The following is a 19,633-nucleotide window of genomic DNA, read 5'->3' on the forward strand; positions in this document are numbered from 1 at the left end:
GCAGCCGGTACCAGGGAGCGGGGTTTGCTCAGGAAAAGGCGCCGCCGCGGCCCCCGGTCGCCCCTCCCTGGCCCCGGGCTCTCCGCCCGCGCGCCGCCCCGGCCTCGCAGCGCGCCAGGAGCCACACAGCGGCGCGAGAGTCGGAGGGGAGCCGCGGCCCCGCGGGCCAGGCAACCCGGAGGGCGGCAGCCAAGGCGACCGCGGAGGCGGCGGACAGGGCGCGTGCGCACTGCAGGGGCGCCAGATTTGGCGGGAGGGGGAGTGTCCAAAGCTCTTTGTTTGATGGCATCTCTGTTTACAGAGTTTACACTTTAATATCAACCTGTTTCCTCCTCCTCCTTCTCCTCCTCCTCCGAGACCTCCTCCTCCTCCTCCTCCTCTTTCTCCTGAGAAACTTCGCCCCGGCGGTGCGGAGCGCCACTGCGCAGCCGGGGAGGGACGCAGGCGGGCAGCGGGAGGCGCAGCCCCGTGCGGTTCCCGCGGCTCCCAGCGGAGCCCGGCGCCCGCCGCGCCATGGCCCGAAGACCCCGGCACAGGTAATGGGGATCCCCGGTGGGCGGCCGTGGGCGGGGGCGCGCTGGGCTCCAGGAGCTTGGGAGCAGGTGGGAATTCGTTCCCGGATCTTCTGCGGGGCTGTCATACTGCGAGGACCCGGAGCCCCTGCCTCGGCAGCAGAAGCCACTCGAGGGACGGAGAATGAAGAGTCGGTGCTGGAAATCCATTAGGACGCTGGGAAGCACGCCCTGAGGCTCATTTTGCAAGTTGCACAGGGTACCTTCTCTCTAGGGGGAAAATAGCAGCACGCTCCAGCCAGGGGCAGAGCGGTGCCCACCAGCCCCGGGGAGCCCACTACGTTCCTGGCTTGATGCCGCGGGTGTCGGCGAGCGAGTCGCAGCGTAATTGCTGGATGCATTGCGATATGTTTGGACTTGGAAGTGCAGAGCTAATGGCTGATATAGGGGAAATGCCGAACTGTTTAGTGGCTGCAGGTAGTTCATTTAAATTTCATTCATTCTTTATGGAGGCGAAGAAGAGTGTCAGCTGACAGGCTGCTGGAAAGAAGCTTGTAGGGGAGGAAAGGGTCTCTACCTTTGCAGATTGTTTTAAGCTCTGGTTTTGAATGTTCGAATCCATATTCTCTGGGAGGCTTTTATTTCTAAAGCAAACATTGTACATCCACCCCCACGCGCCCGCGCCGCACATGTCAAGTGCACTTGGGGAGGCTCGCCGGGTGTCGGGAGTGAAGTGCTGTTACATTTTGGCGGATCAGAGGGAAACGGGGAGAGGAGAGGGGAGAGACTGGTCCGAACTGTCACTTGCTGGAGCTCCTGCTTCGACCAGTCTGTGGACTTCCCGGACTGGACGCGGCGGCGCTCCCATTGAGTGGCCGGGTGCGGGGGCTAGTTCGGCCGCCGCCACGGTTGCAGCTCAATGGCAAGGGACGGAGGCGGGCGGCACCCAACGCCGCTGCCGCGCAACAGGGACGCAATCCCCGCGGGCGCTTCCCGTGTGCTGGAGGCCCCGGCGCGGCGCGCGCACGTGGACGCGGCCAAGGTCGCCGCTCCTCCTGGCGCCCTGCTCGCGCAGCCTTCGGTCGCCCCGGGCGGAGAAGGGGACGCGGGGACAGACCTTGGCCGAGACGTGCTGGGGGAAAAAGTCCCTGGAGGCAAAGCAAACCCACGCTTTTTTCCTCGGGTTGTTTGATTTTCTTTTACTTATTCGTTTTTGCATCGGAGGTCGCCTATCCTCTCGCAGAGATAGGAAGTTGCAAAGAGCGTGGGTGTGGGCCCTGCAGCAGCACCCTCGGCCGGGCCTGGCCGGGCCGGGGAGCGGCGCCCAGACAAGGCCAGGTACTGGAGAAAAAAAGGGAGACGACTTGGGGCTCTCGCTGGTTCCCTCTGCCTCTCCCGGGTCTGGGAGCGCGGGGCGAGGGTGTTGCCTCTTGAGTGGTTTCACCTTCGCCTTTGGGACTTAACTGTAGAGCAGCCGGGGTCATCTTTTTTTTTTTTTTTTTCGGGAGCAGAAACTAGGAGGAAGAGGAGGAGGAGGAGGAGGGAGCTGGGAAGCGGTGCTGGGAGGAGGCGCGGAGGCAGGCTCCGCGCGCCGCGATCTTGACCGTCCCCGCGGGGCGGGGCTGCTCAGGTTCCCGGCGGCTCCCAGGTAGCGGCGAGGGGAGGTGGCCGGGACGGGCGGGAGCCTTGAACCTGCCTCAGGGGGAAGAGAAACCCGGCTGTGGGCTCGAAGCCGTTTCTTGCAAGGCGAGCATCGACTCGGCAGGGATTATTAACCAGGTCAGCGAAATGAGTCTGAACCCTTTTTCTAGAATCACAGTAGCGGCCACAAGGCACTTCCTCCCGCTCCCCTCCCTTTTTCCCAACCCCCAACACTTTTTTTTCTTTTTCGTTTCTTTGCACGGTTTGTTTCCTTGACAGAATGTAACATTCATAGTCGTACTCTTGTAACCACACCAGGTCTAGCAGGTGGGGAGCCGGGGTGCATCAAGCTTGAAATCAGCCTTTGAAAGTCTTCTGACTGTTGGGTCTGAGATCTTGTCAGAGCAGATAAAGGAAAAGTTATTTCAGGTCCTTAGTAGAAATTAATCATCCTACTTAGACGACCGGGACCGTTCAGAGCGAGGAAATCGCATGCAAAGCTCAAAGGCAACACCCGTGCCTCGCGTGCTAATGGACCCTGGAGCTGATAGTTTGACCAGCCCTGGGCTAGTAGCCCTGCTCCCCTCTTCAGTGGCCTCTTCAGGACCTGCGGAAGTCACACACCAAGTTTCCCCCAAGACTTTGCTTGTGCACATCTCTGATTTTGCACGTTTCTGCTTAATTTTTAGACTCAACGAAAGATCTGGAATTATCCTTTATTAGCACTGGAAAGTACCTTAGAAGTAGAATCCAAGCCCTTCTGTATAGGCGAGGAACTGAGGTCTTGAGAGAGGGGAAGTGATTTGTCCAAGTCACGCAGCTAGGTTGAGGCAAAACTAGGATTGGCACCTTTACCTCCAGAAGCCTAGTCCTATTTAGTGTCTATGCGCTCTCTCCTGATGTAGGCTGCCCCCTATGGGCGGCCGAATTTGTTGCTTATTCCTGAGTGTTCAGCTGTTGCCAAGACAGTGGTGTCGGATTACTGGTTTGGAACGAGTAGTTCTCAGTTCTGAAAACGTGATCTCCAGATCTATCGAGACCCCCAAAGTTAAATTCAGCTGAACCTGTGACTCCACTTGCAGATGACTCAGGCTTTCTTGGAATCCCGGATATTTCACAAGGGTGCCACTTCATCTGGGGGGCTTTCCAAGGAGTTCTCTATGAACCTTTCAAAATTCCTGGGATTATAATAACATTTTTTTCACCTTATGATGCTTGTGTTTTTTATTAAAGGAAAGCTACTGTAATTATTAATCAGAAGTTGTTTAGAACCCTTTGTTGATAGTGTGAAATGGGATCAGGCTCTCCTTTAAAAGGATAGCCCCTAAGTGAAAGATGGTTATAGATTATAAATATAGTTCAGTGGTCTTTTTTTGTGTGATGGCGTTTTAAATTTGGATCACATCCTGCTTGCTCACCATGAATCCTGAACCTTCGCGTTGTTTCCCAGAATAATAGTTTTAAATTATAAGAACCTCAAATTCAGGATTTGGGGGAAGTAATTTTGCTGGTTTGTAAGGGATGGGTAATATATACTTGTAAGTTGCTTCTGGAAGACCAGATATGAATATACATTTTATTTTTTAGAATAATGATTTGCATTATGATATTACTTTATATAATTATTTTTATTGTTCTTAATTTGATGGAATTCTCAATATTGCAATGATAAATTTTTAGTTAACTCTTTAAAGATAGTATAATTTTTCCTTGTAACTTAAGTTTTATATAAGTAAAATAATAACTAAAAGTAAACTGGCTGTAAAATGACTCATATCTATTATAGGGATACATTCATCATTATATGATTAATAAATATTAAGTATAGAGTTAGTTCAAAAGACATCAAAATTTATAGTTTTGGTCAAGTAGGTAAAAGGAAAAGTTCTTTTGAAAACAGTAATGAGTTCCTTTTAAACTCATCTGGGGAAATCCCTCAGTTTTGAATTAGGTACATTTTAAGATCTTTCAAATACCATTCAGTCTGAGGTAGAAAAAACATGAGTAAGTAAGATTCTGACTACCATGTGGCCTAAATTATTCACTTGGTTACTCTGGAAACTGAGGATTGTAAACATGGCCACAAGTTGGATCGACCTGGTCTGGAGTTTTTAACTGTTTGATATAAATGTTATTTACAATGCAGTTTGATCACTTGATCCCTTATCCTTTCTCAGTTTTTAAATCCTTTCCCTGTTAGATTCTCTTAATCTTCTAATCTTTAAGAGATGACTATAATTGTATTGTTGGGTGTATTACTTCTTGAATTTTTTCCTCCTAATAAAACACCAGCCCCATGAAGATAACGCAATTGAGTTGTTTATTGTATTTGGGAAATATTATTTAAACCATGTGACGTATGCCAAAGATTTTGAGTGTACTTATATAAAGGATGTGGGCTCTCGTTCTTTTTATTGTCTTTAACATTAAGTTTTAAACCTAAACCTTCATTGGTTGGAAGGTTGCCAATTGTGTAATTTGTCACTGGTCTAACATTAACAGCAGGTTTAAACATGCAGTGCAATAGAAAGTGCCAGGTCCTTTGCCGTATCTGTGGATACCAAAAACAGCAAAACTCGTTTACAATCCCAGAGCAACAAAGTGCCAAAAACACTCTTGTTGTGCAACTTTTCCAAGTTTTATCTTTGTAAACTTTGAAGAGATTGTTGAGGAGTTTTGGTGTGAGTTTTGCTTGCTGTAGTTTGGATCCTCTTGTTTCAGTCCACATCTGCCCACTTTTTATTTCTGCAGCATCTACAGTAGTGACGAGGATGATGAAGACATTGAGATGTGTGACCATGATTATGATGGATTGCTTCCCAAGTCTGGAAAGCGTCACTTGGGGAAAACTAGGTGGACCAGGGAAGAGGTAACTAATTATGTAATCAAAACATGAGGAAAAAGCATGGAGTGCTTCCATTTGTGAAAAACAAAATTTCAGCTAAACTACAGGTGTTCAAACCTATTAGCAGGCTCTCTGATTTCTTACCCTAGCCTGCCTGTGCAGTGTGCTTACCCCTCACCACTCCCCTACATGGACACTGTACCATCCTTTTTCAAACTTTTTGCAGCTGTTTGAATGTTCTTGTCTTCTCACTTTATTGTTTTTTCCTCTGCCTATTCTGTTCTTGTCATTTTACTCCACAACTACTTCTTCATCACTTGTGAGACATTGCTTCTTCTGTGACGCTGTCCCTGGTTTCCCTAGACACGTTGGATGCATCCTCCAACCACTGGGTACACGTTCGTATTTATTGTTCCTGTAACATATATGCCTCTGCCTGTAGACTGTGAGTCTGCTGAGGGCAGGGCTAAATATCTATTCATTTTTGTGTTCCTGAACCCAGAATTGATCGCCACAAAGTGGAATATTAATAAATGTTCCCTGAACCAATGAATGAATTGCTATTTCCAAAAACAAAACAAAAGAATAAAGCAGCACCCATAAAACTTGTTGTAACAGGTTCATTTAGCATTCTTGGCATATAATGTTACACAGAGAAATATACCTGGGTGTCTGTTCTGAAAGTGTTAGTTGCTCAGTCTGCTCTGAGAGCATTCAGAATGGATGGAGATGTGTCTGCTTCTCACCTCTCTTTTTCTGCGAGCTTATCAAAAGCTTGATCTTTGTAGGAATGGAAAAATGCTTAGGGGGCAAAATTATTAATGTAAGAGAAAAGTTGCTTTTTTCTTTAAAGTCCTCAAAATTTGCAACTGATTGTAGAGGATTTCGTGTTAGAATAAATGATATTGACCCTTGTTCAGTTTCATTCTGCCCTCCTTTACTTAAACCAGATCTCTCATTGACAGGCAGGCAGGATTTCCAATGAGGTCCATGGGAAATGTATTTTACCTGTGGAACTCGTGCACATGGATTATTCTTAGAGATTCAGAAGTTCTGATGGTAACCCTGGTTTCCTAATTCCTGTGTCTGTGTTGTACCATGGGAGTCACATCATGTGTGAAAGTTACCTTGGCAGCAACATGGGGGTTCTCTTTTGCTTGAATATGTTTAGAAAAACAGTTGTGAACTGAAAGATTTCACCCTGATGTTTAGTGTCTTCTGTGTTCTAATAAATTTGGTCTCATTTAAATTGTGAATATATTGATACAAAAACTAAATGATTTTCTTACATCATACCTTCAAGTTTAATTAAGAAAAGTGATCCTCCACTTTTTTAAATGAAGATATTGAACTTAGTAAATATTAGAGTAGAACTTGAACTGTTTCTTATTGAGATCCTGTCTAATGCCATAATTCAATGTCTATTAAATCAAACAGTGGAGTTCATATTTTTCCCATGAAGTAGAACTTTTAAAAGTCACCAAGTGTTAAACATTTTGTATCAGACATTATGCTAAATGTTTTGCATAATTAACTCATATAATTCTCAAATAATCCTGTTGACAGACACTATCATTCCCATTGTACAGATGACAATATTAAGGCCCAGAAAAGCTAAATGATGTACCCAAGCTTATATAACTCATCAGTAGTTGAATCAAGATTCAAACTCTGATCTGAGTTTACAGTAAATGACTAATATCCTAGGATTACCTTTAAATATCTTAGGATGAAAAACTAAAGAAGCTGGTGGAACAGAATGGAACAGATGACTGGAAAGTTATTGCTAATTATCTCCCGGTAAGTTAGTAATTTTTTCTTTCTGTAAAAGGAAATCCTCTCCCAAAGATTTAAATAAGATATCCTAGGAGATGATATTAAAACATTACACATGTGCTTTTATGTAAGAAGTAAGGGAGAAATGCCTATCCATAACTTATATTTCTATTGTAATGCATATAATTAAATTTCTAAAGATATTATTAATGGATTTTTTATAGCATATCTTAAATGCTTCCTTCTTTATCTTTTCATTTTTAGGATAATATATATTAGCAATTTGATTAAATTTGTTGTATGGTGGATGACTAAACTCATGATATTTCCCCCAAGTCTGCTTTTCTTCAATTTCATATCTTTTCAATAGCCATAATTTTGGTATCCTGGTTTAAAATTTTGGAGCTCCTTTAGACTTACCCGCCCCCCACCCCCACCCCCACCCCGTCCCCTACACAAAGCCAGGATTAAGGAATCTGGGATGCCTTTGTTCATTCTCCTCACTGTTTTACATGTTTGGCCCCTTTCCCTCTTCTCTGGACAACTGCATTGCCTTCATAACTGGTTTTCCAGCTTGTAGCTTTTCACTTTCTCACATGTCCCAGACACCATTGGTAGATGGAGCTTCATAAAATGCAGCTTTACCTTACATCTCAAAACTAGCGACAGTGACTTCAAGTCTCACACATTAAGTAAACTGCCTAGACCTGGCACATGGAGGCTCTTCCATATGCCTCGACTTAATAGCTCCAGTTCTGTTTCCTGCTTCCTCTCTGTAAGCAGGTTTGGTTGAATTCATTTCTGCTTTCCCTCCTGAGAACTTGTGTCCCTGGTGATGCCACCTCTTAAAATGTTGCATCCATCCTTCACAGTCTATGCCAAGACCTTTTCCAGACTATTTCTAAGGAAACATAATTTCTCCTTCTCAGGAGACACTCCTTTTTTCCACCCCAATATCATTTTGCTGTGGTCTCTTCTTGCCTATGAATCAAATTTCACCTTCTTAGTTAACTATATGTTTGTCTTTTACTACTTACATGATTATAAGCTCTTATAAAATAGGGCCCATTTTTTTTTTCATCTTTGTTTTTTCTGCAATATTAACACTTTAGTCCTAAATCGAAGCACATCTCTTAGCGTGAATGAGAATCAAACTTATGTCATTTAGAGTGGTCCAACATCAACATAAAGGTCCAACATCAATATAAAATCTCTAAGAAGTCTTAATCCATATGCGTACTTCCAAAGCAACACACTGAGATTAAGGTTAAGTTAAATTGACAGCCAAGTATGCTGTATGACGATCCTTTAGATCACGTAGAAGAACTGTTTCCCTCAGGATGGAGAACTTCTAATTTTAGATACAACTTTGATGTATTCTTTTGTATGTTCTTTAGCTATAAGAAATGGGCTTTCCAAACATGCCCTAAAATGTTCTTGAATGTTTTCATGGTATATTGCCCACATGTGATTTATATGACAACAGTATTCATGTGTTATCACATCATGTCTTACGTGACAGTGCTTGCTTCATCTTATTTGCCTAGAATCGAACAGATGTCCAGTGCCAGCACCGATGGCAGAAAGTACTAAACCCTGAGCTCATCAAGGGTCCTTGGACCAAAGAGGAAGATCAGAGAGTAAGTTCTTTATTCGTTGGTGTGAATCACAATTACGAATAGCCCCCAATATTGTTGAATATTTCCCAGCTTGAAGAAACAGGTAAAGTATACAAACAGAAAGTTGAGGTCTCTATTCCCATATTTCCCATGAATGAAAGAAGATTTTTAGAAATTTTCTAAAGATAACATGAAGAATGATTACACTGACTCATTACATAACATTAAAACATAGGTTATTTTTGTGTGTTTATCTGAAGGTGATAGAGCTTGTACAGAAATACGGTCCGAAACGTTGGTCTGTTATTGCCAAGCACTTAAAGGGGAGAATTGGAAAACAATGTAGGGAGAGGTGGCATAACCACTTGAATCCAGAAGTTAAGAAAACCTCCTGGACAGAAGAGGAAGACAGAATTATTTACCAGGCACACAAGAGACTGGGGAACAGATGGGCAGAAATCGCAAAGCTACTGCCTGGACGGTAATAATATGTCAAAAAATATATTGATTGGGAAGAATGAGGGAACGGGTATGGAACATTCTGTTTTAAAATGTATGGTGAGTGAATTACATTTTGTTGTGGTGTATGTTTCATTAGATAAACCAGATCCATAGCTTTTAAAACTGGAAGAGACTTTAGAGGTTATCTGGTTCAGGACTTCCAGAATCCACCCCAATGGTGAGCTTGAGCCAACTTTCTCAGCCTCAATTGCCCCATTTGCAAAACAGGTTATAACCCACTTCTCAGGGCCAATGTTAGTACCAAATAAAATATATCGGAGCACTCTGTAAACTTCAAAACTCTAAACATGTAGAAGGAAACCAAGGATTAATAGTTTGGTATGAGTTCATACAGCTAGTTGTGACCAGAAGGAGTTCAGGTACCATTTCCTGATACCATGTTCATTTCATTATACCACTTGGCTTAATTTTTTTCTTTTGAATAAAGAAAGGCTGTATCTCTAGAATTATCATACTTCTTCCAGGTTTTTAAATAATGTTGTTGTTATGCTTTCTTTTTCATGAACAAGGCATGAAAATGACCTCAGTTTGAGGGATATCTTTGGAAGCTCATTTTTGTCCCACTTTCACCATTTAAACAGTTTATAACAGATGTTTAATTGGGGAGATACTATTTATTATAAATCTTCATAAAAATATCATAAGATAGGAAATATTTTAAATACTTTTATTCTTCAGCTTCATGACCCAAAGTGGAGAAAGAGTCGTTTCAAAGAAGGCCGTGCTTCTGATGGTCTATTCAGTATTCCCTTGTGATGTTCTGAAGCATTTCCTCTCTCTTGGTCCAGAATAAGCTCAGAGAATTCAAGAGGTTGATAAAGGGAGGCCTTTTCTCCCATATGGTCTGAGAGGATATGTTGTTGATTCTTTTAAAGTTTTAAGGGGCGATTGAACTTCCTCTTTCTTTAGCATGCATTCCCCCACCCCCACAGAAATAGTAAAAGAGAGGCTTAAAACGGTTTTGTTCTTTTTTTTTGAATTGAGAAACTGTTTTCCTGAGAATTGAAAAACTTTAGTAAAAATGCTTTGCAGTTTAAAAATATATTGGAAGTTAGCCTCTTTCCTTTCTGGATGCCATTTTACATTTTCATCTCTGCCCGCTTTGGAACAGTTTTAGGTGGTTTCTGAAATGTGGGAGGATTTTTTACTCAAAATCTCTAGCTAGTACTGTTCTAGATAAAGAGTAGACATTGAGGCAGCAGCAACATCATTATTGCTCACCAAACTTCAGTGAGTGCCTATTGTGATGTGTATGTCAGTCCACAACTCAAAGGAGTAATTTTCTAGAACAACCAGGACTTTAAGTTGTATTAGAGTCTTGTACCACAGTCAGAATAAACATTGTATTGAAATTGTATTGTATTGAAAATACACTTAACAAGGAAAGACAAATGTCTAAAAGATTTCAAAATTTGTATAAAACTATATAATTTCCATATTATGTAATTTAGAGAAATCTATGGATTTTTAATTAGTTGATTGGGGTAGCGTGCTTTTAAGGACGTAGAGAAGACAGAAGTGAAAAAAAACACTAGTACTGGACCAAAAGAAAAGTCTCTGTTAGAAACAGTTTTCTGTCAATTAACTGTAATCTGAGTTGAAATTGTTGTTTGTAAAATGAATATGTGATATATTTCTGTGCAGAACTGATAATGCTATCAAGAACCACTGGAATTCTACAATGCGTCGTAAGGTCGAGCAGGAAGGTTATCTGCAGGAGTCTTCTAAAGCCAGCCAGCCACCAGTGACCACAAGCTTTCAGAAGAACAGCCATTTGATGGGCTTTACGCATGCTCCACCTTCAGCTCAACTCCCTCCAGCTGGCCAACCCTCCGTTAACAGTGACTATCCCTATTACCACATTTCTGAAGCACAAAACGTAAGTTGTTCCTGAGCATTCAGTTTAATGAAAGAGATGGTTGTTTTATTACTAGTTCCAGGTAATAATGATAATTTCTAGTGAATACTTAGTTTTCGCAGACATGATCATGATCAACTGAGAAGGGTAGGTGGTGTTATCCCTAATATGAATCCAGAAATGAGGATGTTAAGTGATTTGTCCAGGGTTACACAGCTCATAGAGACTGTCCAGACTAGAATCCAGGTTGTTTGGTTTTAACTTGCTGCTTCAAATCTAATTTGAAGTTAGCTTTTGAATGTAAATTTACTTAACAAGGTATTGCTGAAGAAGAATGAGGGCATGGAGGTGCAGTTGTATCTAGTACTTTTCTCTGCCAAAATAAAAAGTGAATGTAATATTACATTTACAGGGAAATAGTTTGACACTGAAATTTAACAGGTGATTGTAAGTTCAGCTCTGGTAGTGATCTAGCTGAAAGGTCTTAATTTATTCATTCACTAAGTAAGTGTTTGCCTTCTTACTGAGAAACAAGAGCAGTTTCATGACTGACATCTGATGTTTTTTATCCTCCTTTGAATCAGTGTGATTCTTTCTTCATTTCTTGATATTTATATTTATGGAAAGAAATTTTCATAATGGATTAGAAAAGAATAAAGAGAAAAAAAATCAAGATTGCAAGACTTGAATCTTAAAATTAACAATAATAAATGATGAAATTTATCCAAGAATTCAGAGCTCATAAGCAAATTCTATGCAAAACATACTCCCAAGTAGTTTTTACTTTCTCTGTCTATTCTGTAAATTTGACTGCAGACTTTCCTAAAAAGTCTTAGATGAATGAACTATCCTAAGAGCTGCTGTACTCTTTACTAAAAAAACTCATAATAATTCACAGAAAAATATTTTTATTTATAAACAGCTAGTGCCAGCTGTTTTTGGCATCAAAACTTCGTTCATACACTCATGAATGTGTTTCAGATTATATTTTTCTTTCTAGTTTTCTCTAAGGAATACTTCCTGTCATAATTAATGAGCATTTAAATTTTTTTTCACTACGTTGCTTTAATATTATTAAATGTTTGGCTAAAATTTCAAATTAGAATTGGATTTTATTTATTTTGCTTTGTGAATTTTATCAGAAAAGTGCTTTTTTTTTCCTTAGTCTTAGAGTGAAACTTGAGGAAGCCAACAAGTCCCCTGAAGCATGTGTAACCATGAATGACTCGGCCTTTGTTTTGCATTTTTGATGTAGGTCTCCAGTCACGTCCCATATCCTGTAGCATTACATGTAAATATAGTCAATGTCCCTCAGCCAGCTGCTGCAGCTATTCAGGTAAGCCCACTGTAAAGATCATTTCATAAAGAAGCTCATTAGTTGCTCAAGGCACAGCTCTGGTTCTTTCATCCAAACACTTATTTCCACCTGATCCATTGAAGTTAAAAAAATGGGGGACAGTGAAAAAATGGGCGGAGTTCTGGCCAGCAGTCTCCACTTCCGGATTGAATTAGCACGGGACTCTCTGGTTCTCGGATGTTGAAAGTTGAAACAACCCCTCTGTCAGCATCTCCTTGAGCCTCACGTTTCACATCCCTCCCTTATGTCTGGGATAACATTCACAGAGATTTCTGTAGTGGCCAGATTCGGTTGGCGTTGGTTCCATGCCAGGGTTCTTTGGGTTCTGTGTGGTCTCTTGTGAACCACAGGCCATGACCATTGTATTTACAGCTACCAACCAGGCCTTTGTGTTTTCTTCTTGCTTAACTTTTCATTTCAGAGACACTATAATGATGAAGACCCTGAGAAAGAAAAGCGAATAAAGGAGTTAGAGTTGCTTCTAATGTCAACTGAGAACGAACTCAAAGGACAGCAGGCACTTCCAGTAAGCTGTCACTGCGTGCTTGATCCAAGCGGTGGATAATGGCTTGACCCCAGTGTTCTTCTATATCTTTTCCATTATCTTCTAACAATCACACTAATCAAGACTCCATATATCCACTAACAATGTTTAAACACTAGAGGTTGCTTGTAATAAAATGCAATCGGTATCACAGTGTGTGTTGACTAACTTGGAAGTCGTCCTTTTGTGTTGCCATAGAACCTCAATATCCATCTATGAGTCTCTTCCTCAATTTTTTTTTCTTCAGAAGGACTATAATCAATTTAGTGAGTAGCAGAGAAAAAACTGAAAATTTGCAATTTTTTTTTACAAAGCTGTGTGTCTGGTGCCTATTCATTGAATTTTTTTCTATTACTTTTCTTAAGCTAGATTTTCATATTTATCATTTCAAACATAATTTAATGTATGCCCAGTATATCCATGTAAAAATTATATATATATCAAATCTCTCCATAAATAAGTGACCCTCTTTTGTTTGCATGCACAAAAGCCGTGTGGACCATTATTGAATTTTGACATCTTTTCTAGTGACTGGACGACAAACTGGGAAAGCAGCTTGTACTTTGTAACATATGTAGTTAACCAAGAAAGAGAATAAAAGATACGATACCCAGTAGGTATCCTCAGGAGTAGATTTCTTTTTGGTTAAATAATAAAATGATTATGTGCCTTTGATAGTTCGACCACTTTTTAACTTTAGTTAATGTTTTGCAATTTCTCCTGTTGCGTGGTCATGCTGAAAGGAGACTTCTGTTAATTTGCTCTTCTGCTTTTGTAACCACGTTGATTTGGCAGCTCTTTACTGCATCAGTGCAATCTGTAGCATTAAAAAGGAATAGAAGACACAAGAATATACACAGATAAAAGAAACTCTAACTTTTGAATCTTCCAGCCCTTGTGTAGGTTAGGGTGAGAATAACAGCCCACTTAATTCACAACAAACATTTATGGTCCTTTTGGAAATTATGTTCAAGTAGATCTTTAAGACATTCCATGTGAGAGTTGTTCCTTGTAACAGAGTTCCTCTGTTTGCAATTTTAACAAAATGATGGCAGTGAAGGTCATCCATAGATGACAGGCTATATACCACTACTAAAAAGTGGGGTCTTGCATTGATAAAAGGAAACATCTTGACAACTGTTTCATAGGCGCAAGTTCTGGATGATGCAATGGCTTTTATCTTTCCTCTAACAGCATCTGATACCTTATGCAACTTCATTGCTAAGTTCCTTCTCCCTTTCTTCTCCCTGCTCTTTCTTTATTCCCCCACCCCCCTCCTTAGACACAGAACCACACATGCAGCTACCCCGGGTGGCACAGCACCACCATTGCCGACCACACCAGACCTCATGGAGACAGTGCACCTGTTTCCTGTTTGGAAGAGCACCACTCCACTCCATCTCTGCCCGCGGATCCCGGCTCCCTACCTGAAGAAAGTGCCTCTCCTGCCAGGTGCATGATCTTCCACCAAAGCACCATCCTGGACAATGTTAAGAACCTCTTAGAATTTGCAGAAACACTTCAATTTATAGATTCTGTAAGTAGAATTTTTAAGGCAAGTTAACATTTTGGGAAGAGGAATTAGGAAACCCACTTCTCAAATCGTGGCCATTTTCTGTAGTGAATATTGTATTATTAGCATATAGTAATGTAAACATATAAGTGTGACTTTAGTTTTCGTGTGTTTCTTCAATATCTGATTTCTTAGGCTACCCACATAAAAGGTAGCTTTTCACACATTTCCTTCAAAATGCATATTTATAAAAATAGTAGAGTCAATGACCTTTAAGTAGAGCTTGGGCTATAGGAATATTTGGATTATTTTAAACCTTTTTTTTTTTAACTTTTGTTTATTCCTTTGTGTTTTCCCAGAACTGTGCTTTGCTTTTGGATAGCTCATTAAGAATTATGTTAAGAAATACTTAGAACTTAAAGCAGTCTTCCAATGTATTTGAAGTGGTAATAAGTTCATTGGCGGACATGGCTTTCTCCACAAACATTGATTATTGATTGCTGGTCCCAACTAGTTCACTGACACAAACCATCTCCGGTGAAACAAACTTGAATTCAGCATCAGAAAAGCTGACAATTCATTTTCTTTGTTTCCCAGTTGATTAAAAAGCATTTATTGCATCCCCATCAGACAGAGGATGAACATTGCCAAGATGTGCCACCCAAGAGCTTTTCTTTTTGCTTTGAACTGCATGCAAATGATAGAGTACTGGGAGCTTCCTGCAGCTCCCAGGAGGGCCAGCCTCGAGGCAGGATGGGAGACACACCGTGCCCTGTGCCAGAATAACTGTTTCAGTCTCCAGGCTGTTTCACAGGAAGTCTAGCAAGGGGGCCAGGTGTTTTCTTTGCATTCAGCATCTTTCTCAGTGCTGTGTTACAGGTGATGGCACACACCATGCACACACTGTCTCAAAGTTCTGTGCCTCCCACATTGTTTCAGGATGCTTCATCGTGGGGTGATCTCAGCAGTTTTGAATTCTTTGAAGAAGCAGATTTTTCACCTAGCCAACACGATGCAGGCAAAGCCCTCCAGCTTCAGCAGAGAGAGGGCAGTGTGAATAGACCTGCAGGAGAGCCTAGCACGAGGGCGAACAGACGCAAGTTGAGTGAGGGTTCACTTGACCTGCCCAAGCCCTTCCCTCCTGTGAGGCTCAGCACAATTCCACGGGTCATCCTTCGAAAAAAGCGGGGCCAGGCCAGCCCCGTAGCCACCGGACACTCTAGTTCCTTGATACTTGCTGACGTCAGCAGTTCAACTCCCAAGCGTTCCCCTGTCAAAAGCCTACCATTCTCCCCCTCGCAGGTAGAGCACAATTTTTGCACAGCTGTTACTAATTTTCAACAGACACCTGAGCCTTAATAATCTAGAAACTAATCCTTTGGAACAAATGACTAATTACTGTTGTCTTCACTGATTTCGTTCCATTGTTGCCTCTAGCTATTGCTAAGTCATACTGCCTCCGAGAGTTTAGGCTGTCTGTAGACTGACTGATGATTTTGTCATAATCTCTCTCTGACCTTCTGGTGATTTGAAGGATGGTTAGTTGCATGGGATGTGCATTTATTTCCTTCCACACTGGAGTTTAACATTTCTATTTCTTCCTTGTCTCCCATCCCTTCCCTCCCTTTAAAAACTTTAACAGATTTTCTATCTCTTTGTTCACTTATTATTACATGATTCACTGACCCAGGGGAGAAGGGGACCAAATGTTTAGATAACATTTGAAGTGCAACTAGACGATTTAAAGGTTCCAATCCATCTTTAAGTGAAAAAATTTTGGAAGAAAATGAGGAACAAATGCTTAAGAAAAATAACGTACGTTTTAATTTCACTTTCTCAACATTGGCTCTTCTGAGTCATGCCATAAGATTTTACTAGCACTTTTTTTTTTTTTTGCCAATGAATGTTCTTACTTCATATAGATTTTTAAGGCATAGAAATTATCATTCTTATCAAAGATTTGTTCCTTAATTATGTAAACATTTGAAGTTAATTTGGCACTTTAAAACATTTTTCCAGTTATGTCTGTTGAGTCTGTTTTAAGAACAACTCTAAGTGTGAGCAAATGATATGCCCACTAAAAAACCAATCTTATTTTTCACTTGTATTTTCCAAATTCTGTTCTAGAGTATATTAGTTCTGTAAGACTTTAATGATATTCCAGAAAAATACCTAAATATACAAGTATATAAGTTTGGGAAACACTGAATTGAACAAAATTAAGGCAGTTTCTTTACTGCAGGATCTCTCAAAGTTTTAAATACACTAATGTGCATTGTGAATTTCCAAGAGATTGAAATATGTTTTCCAAATTTGTTTTACCTTGAAACCATTTGAGGAACACCTATTACTTTCCCAGAACATCAGTATTTTGAGAGATACAGGTTATTACTCAAGAATTTTCCACATAATGTCAATTTTATACAATGATGTTTCCTAGATGACTAAAGAGAAAAAAAAGTATGAAAGAAAAACAATGATTACTTTCCAAAAGATGTCACTTCCACACTTTTAACATTAATAAAAAGTGCATCTCATTCTTTTAATGACAGGTGTCATTTATTGAGAATGTTTTCTTAGGATTTTACAAGTTTTTTTTGGAAATCATATTCCAAATCTTGGGTGCAAAATTGAAATAAAACACTGTGTGCTTGTTAACATCATTATTTCATATAGTGGGTCAGTAAAACATACCTATTTGTTAACATCAATTTTTAAATTGGGCTGAGTAAAGAATCACTGTTTAACTTAAGTATTTTTTTCTTTCTTCTCATATTTAGTTCTTAAATACTTCCAATAACCATGAAAACTTAGACTTGGAAATGCCTTCTTTAACTTCCACCCCACTAAATGGTCACAAATTGACTGTTACAACTCCATTTCATAGAGACCAGACTGTGAAAATTCAAAAGGAAAATACTATGTAAGTCCTTGTTTCAAGAAAAAAATTATTTATTTTATTTACTTATAGTTAATTAATAGAAAATAGTCCCCAAGTGTCTGATCTACTTATATGTGTATAATTTTACTGATCCACTTTTATGTACATAATCATGTGTATTTCCACATTGAATATGTCTGTCCTGGGCCTGTTAGAGCTACCTAGGGGTGGAAGTGGGGGAGAATAAACTATCTTTTGTAGTTCACTTCACAATTTCCTATATATCTAGAGGAAGGTTTAACATAACTTTTCCATTCAGTTTTTCTGTTTGTTCAGTAAGTCTTTTTCATTGAAAACAAGATTTTCAACATCCTTTCCTCTCTAATTATAAACTTTGGAATACGAATAAGTATGGTTCTTTACTTAGTTTATATTTTTAAATCTTATTTTTTCTTTCTGAAATTTATCTATCGATTGGACCTGTTTTGCCATCCCCAGGAAAAGTATATGATTAAAAGCCAAGGAATGATTAAGCTATTTTTTATATTCAATAAAAGCTTAACCAATTCAAAAAAAATGCCAGACAACATCAATATGAATTGTAATAAGCCTTTTAAAAATGCAATTTTATTATTTCTTATACCATAAATACATTTTAAAAACAGTTTTAAAAACCTTTTAGTTTTCAGAGGTTAGCATGTTTTCTGTTATGGATAGATAAAAGATAATAGATAAACTTGATTTGTAAATGACATCAGATCTTCATAATGCTTGTGTTCATTTTAAAGGCTTAGAGTCACTACATGTATTTTCAGAATGGTTAAAGAAAGATGAGAAATATTTTAATGCTCTTAGTTTTGGGGTATGGTAGTTTGAAATATTTGGAAATACACGATAGACATATTATCTTTTCCTTAATAATACATACCTGATCCATCAGCATACCCTATTCTATATCAATAAGAGTTTATTGTATTTAGTAGAAGAATATTACATTTAATAGGTAGAGAAACATAAGGGACATATGATCTTTCATATTGAACCAATTCTTGTTTTCTTTTTAAAGCTTCAGAACTCCAGCTATCAAAAGGTCAATTCTAGAAAGCTCTCCAAGAACTCCTACACCATTCAAACATGCACTCACAGCTCAAGAAATTAAATATGGTCCCCTGAAGATGCTAGTAAGTTCTAGTAAATTTCTTGGGTTTAGTTGGTGTATTAATACAGATAGAAAATCTCCTCTAATGCAAATGTACCCAATTTTTCCTTCAGCCTCAGACACCATCTCATCTAGTAGAAGACCTACAGGATGTGATCAAACAGGAATCTGATGAATCTGGGATTGTTGCTGAGTTTCAAGAAAATGGACAACCTTTACTGAAGAAGATTAAACAAGAGGTAAACATGGGATCCTTTGAAAAGAACAACGCTGCTGCCTTTGTTCCTTGTGGGCAGCTTGATTGTCTGGCGTGGGCACTGTGTAATACCATGTTTCATACAATATTTTCATATAAGATGCTGTTAAGAGATACAGCCAGGCTTGGCAGCATATGCATGCCACCTTGTAATTGGGAAGCCAGGCCACTTCTATTTCCTTCCTGTTTGAACAGAGAAGATGCTAGAAAGTATAGAGGAAAGAGAAGGAAGCAGCTTTGTATTGTACTTTTTAAAATCACTGATATAAAGATGGATAGATGACTGACTGATACATAGATGTTTAATTGTTGGATATCATGGAGAAATGAAACTAATAAAATAACGGTTTCTTTAATTCATAGTGTAAAAGAAAGGAAATCTAACTTGCCAAGATCAAAGTTTTAGCTTGGTGTCAAGAAGCATTTCCAGCAGCTTAGATACCGGGCCTTTTGAATTTATTTTCATATAAGGATAAGAGGTTGAGAGATTGGCCAGAGACTGACTTTTTCTTCAGCTTTACTGAGATATAATTGACAAATAAAATGATAAGACATTTAAAGTATACAATGTGATGTGTTGATATACATGTACTTTGTGAAAGGATTCTCCCCCATTGAATTAGTTAACATATATCTATTACCTCACATAGTTACCTTTTTTCCAGTGATAACATTTAATTAAGTTCTACTCTTAGCAAATGTCAACTATACAATATTGTATTATCAGCTATACTCACCACCTTACGCATTAGATCCTCAGACTTTATTCATCTTAGGGAAATTGACTCTTGAATGTAACTGTTTCTTGGGAAGTTCTAGCTCTAGAAACAACAAAGCACTTCCTGTTTGCTTTTAGGTGGAATCTCCAACTGATAAAGCAGGAAACTTCTTCTGCTCAAACCACTGGGAAGGGGATAGTCTGAACACTCAGCTGTTCACACAGGCATCACCTGTGGCAGACATGCCAGTAAGTACACGCCCGTGTTATAAGATGTTGGTGGCTCACAGAATTCTGTGTGTGGCATGTGGGGCCATTGTGGTTTTGGCACTCTTTTGTGCATCATACTTCTCAATATTCTCTCACATGATTATTTTCTTATGATCATTAATGTTGAATATATGGTGAGATTTTGTTCATGTGTTGGAAATT

The 19,633-nt window shown here is 39.8% G+C and overlaps 1 protein-coding gene across 5 annotated transcripts in view; it reads left to right on the forward strand.

Annotated features, from left to right (window-relative positions):
- Nucleotides 1–388: 388 nt before the first annotated feature.
- The window catches only part of MYB (MYB proto-oncogene, transcription factor), a 35,442-nt gene continuing 16,197 nt past the window's right edge, over nt 389–19,633 (forward strand). For 3 of the 5 annotated variants that reach the window (XM_005210940.5, XM_015472868.3, XM_059889592.1), the window contains exons 1-14: nt 389–536; nt 4,905–5,022; nt 6,727–6,798; nt 8,322–8,414; nt 8,654–8,874; nt 10,560–10,794; nt 12,029–12,109; nt 12,552–12,656; nt 13,957–14,211; nt 15,127–15,489; nt 16,968–17,110; nt 18,135–18,249; nt 18,341–18,466; nt 19,340–19,450. In XM_005210940.5, the coding sequence (XP_005210997.1) occupies nt 514–536; nt 4,905–5,022; nt 6,727–6,798; nt 8,322–8,414; nt 8,654–8,874; nt 10,560–10,794; nt 12,029–12,109; nt 12,552–12,656; nt 13,957–14,211; nt 15,127–15,489; nt 16,968–17,110; nt 18,135–18,249; nt 18,341–18,466; nt 19,340–19,450 (2,061 nt within the window). In that variant the 5' untranslated portion in view covers nt 389–513. 5 annotated transcript variants of the gene reach the window in all.

The sequence above is a fragment of the Bos taurus genome, chromosome 9 (genome assembly GCF_002263795.3).
Source record: "Bos taurus isolate L1 Dominette 01449 registration number 42190680 breed Hereford chromosome 9, ARS-UCD2.0, whole genome shotgun sequence".
NCBI lineage: Eukaryota > Metazoa > Chordata > Mammalia > Artiodactyla > Bovidae > Bos > Bos taurus.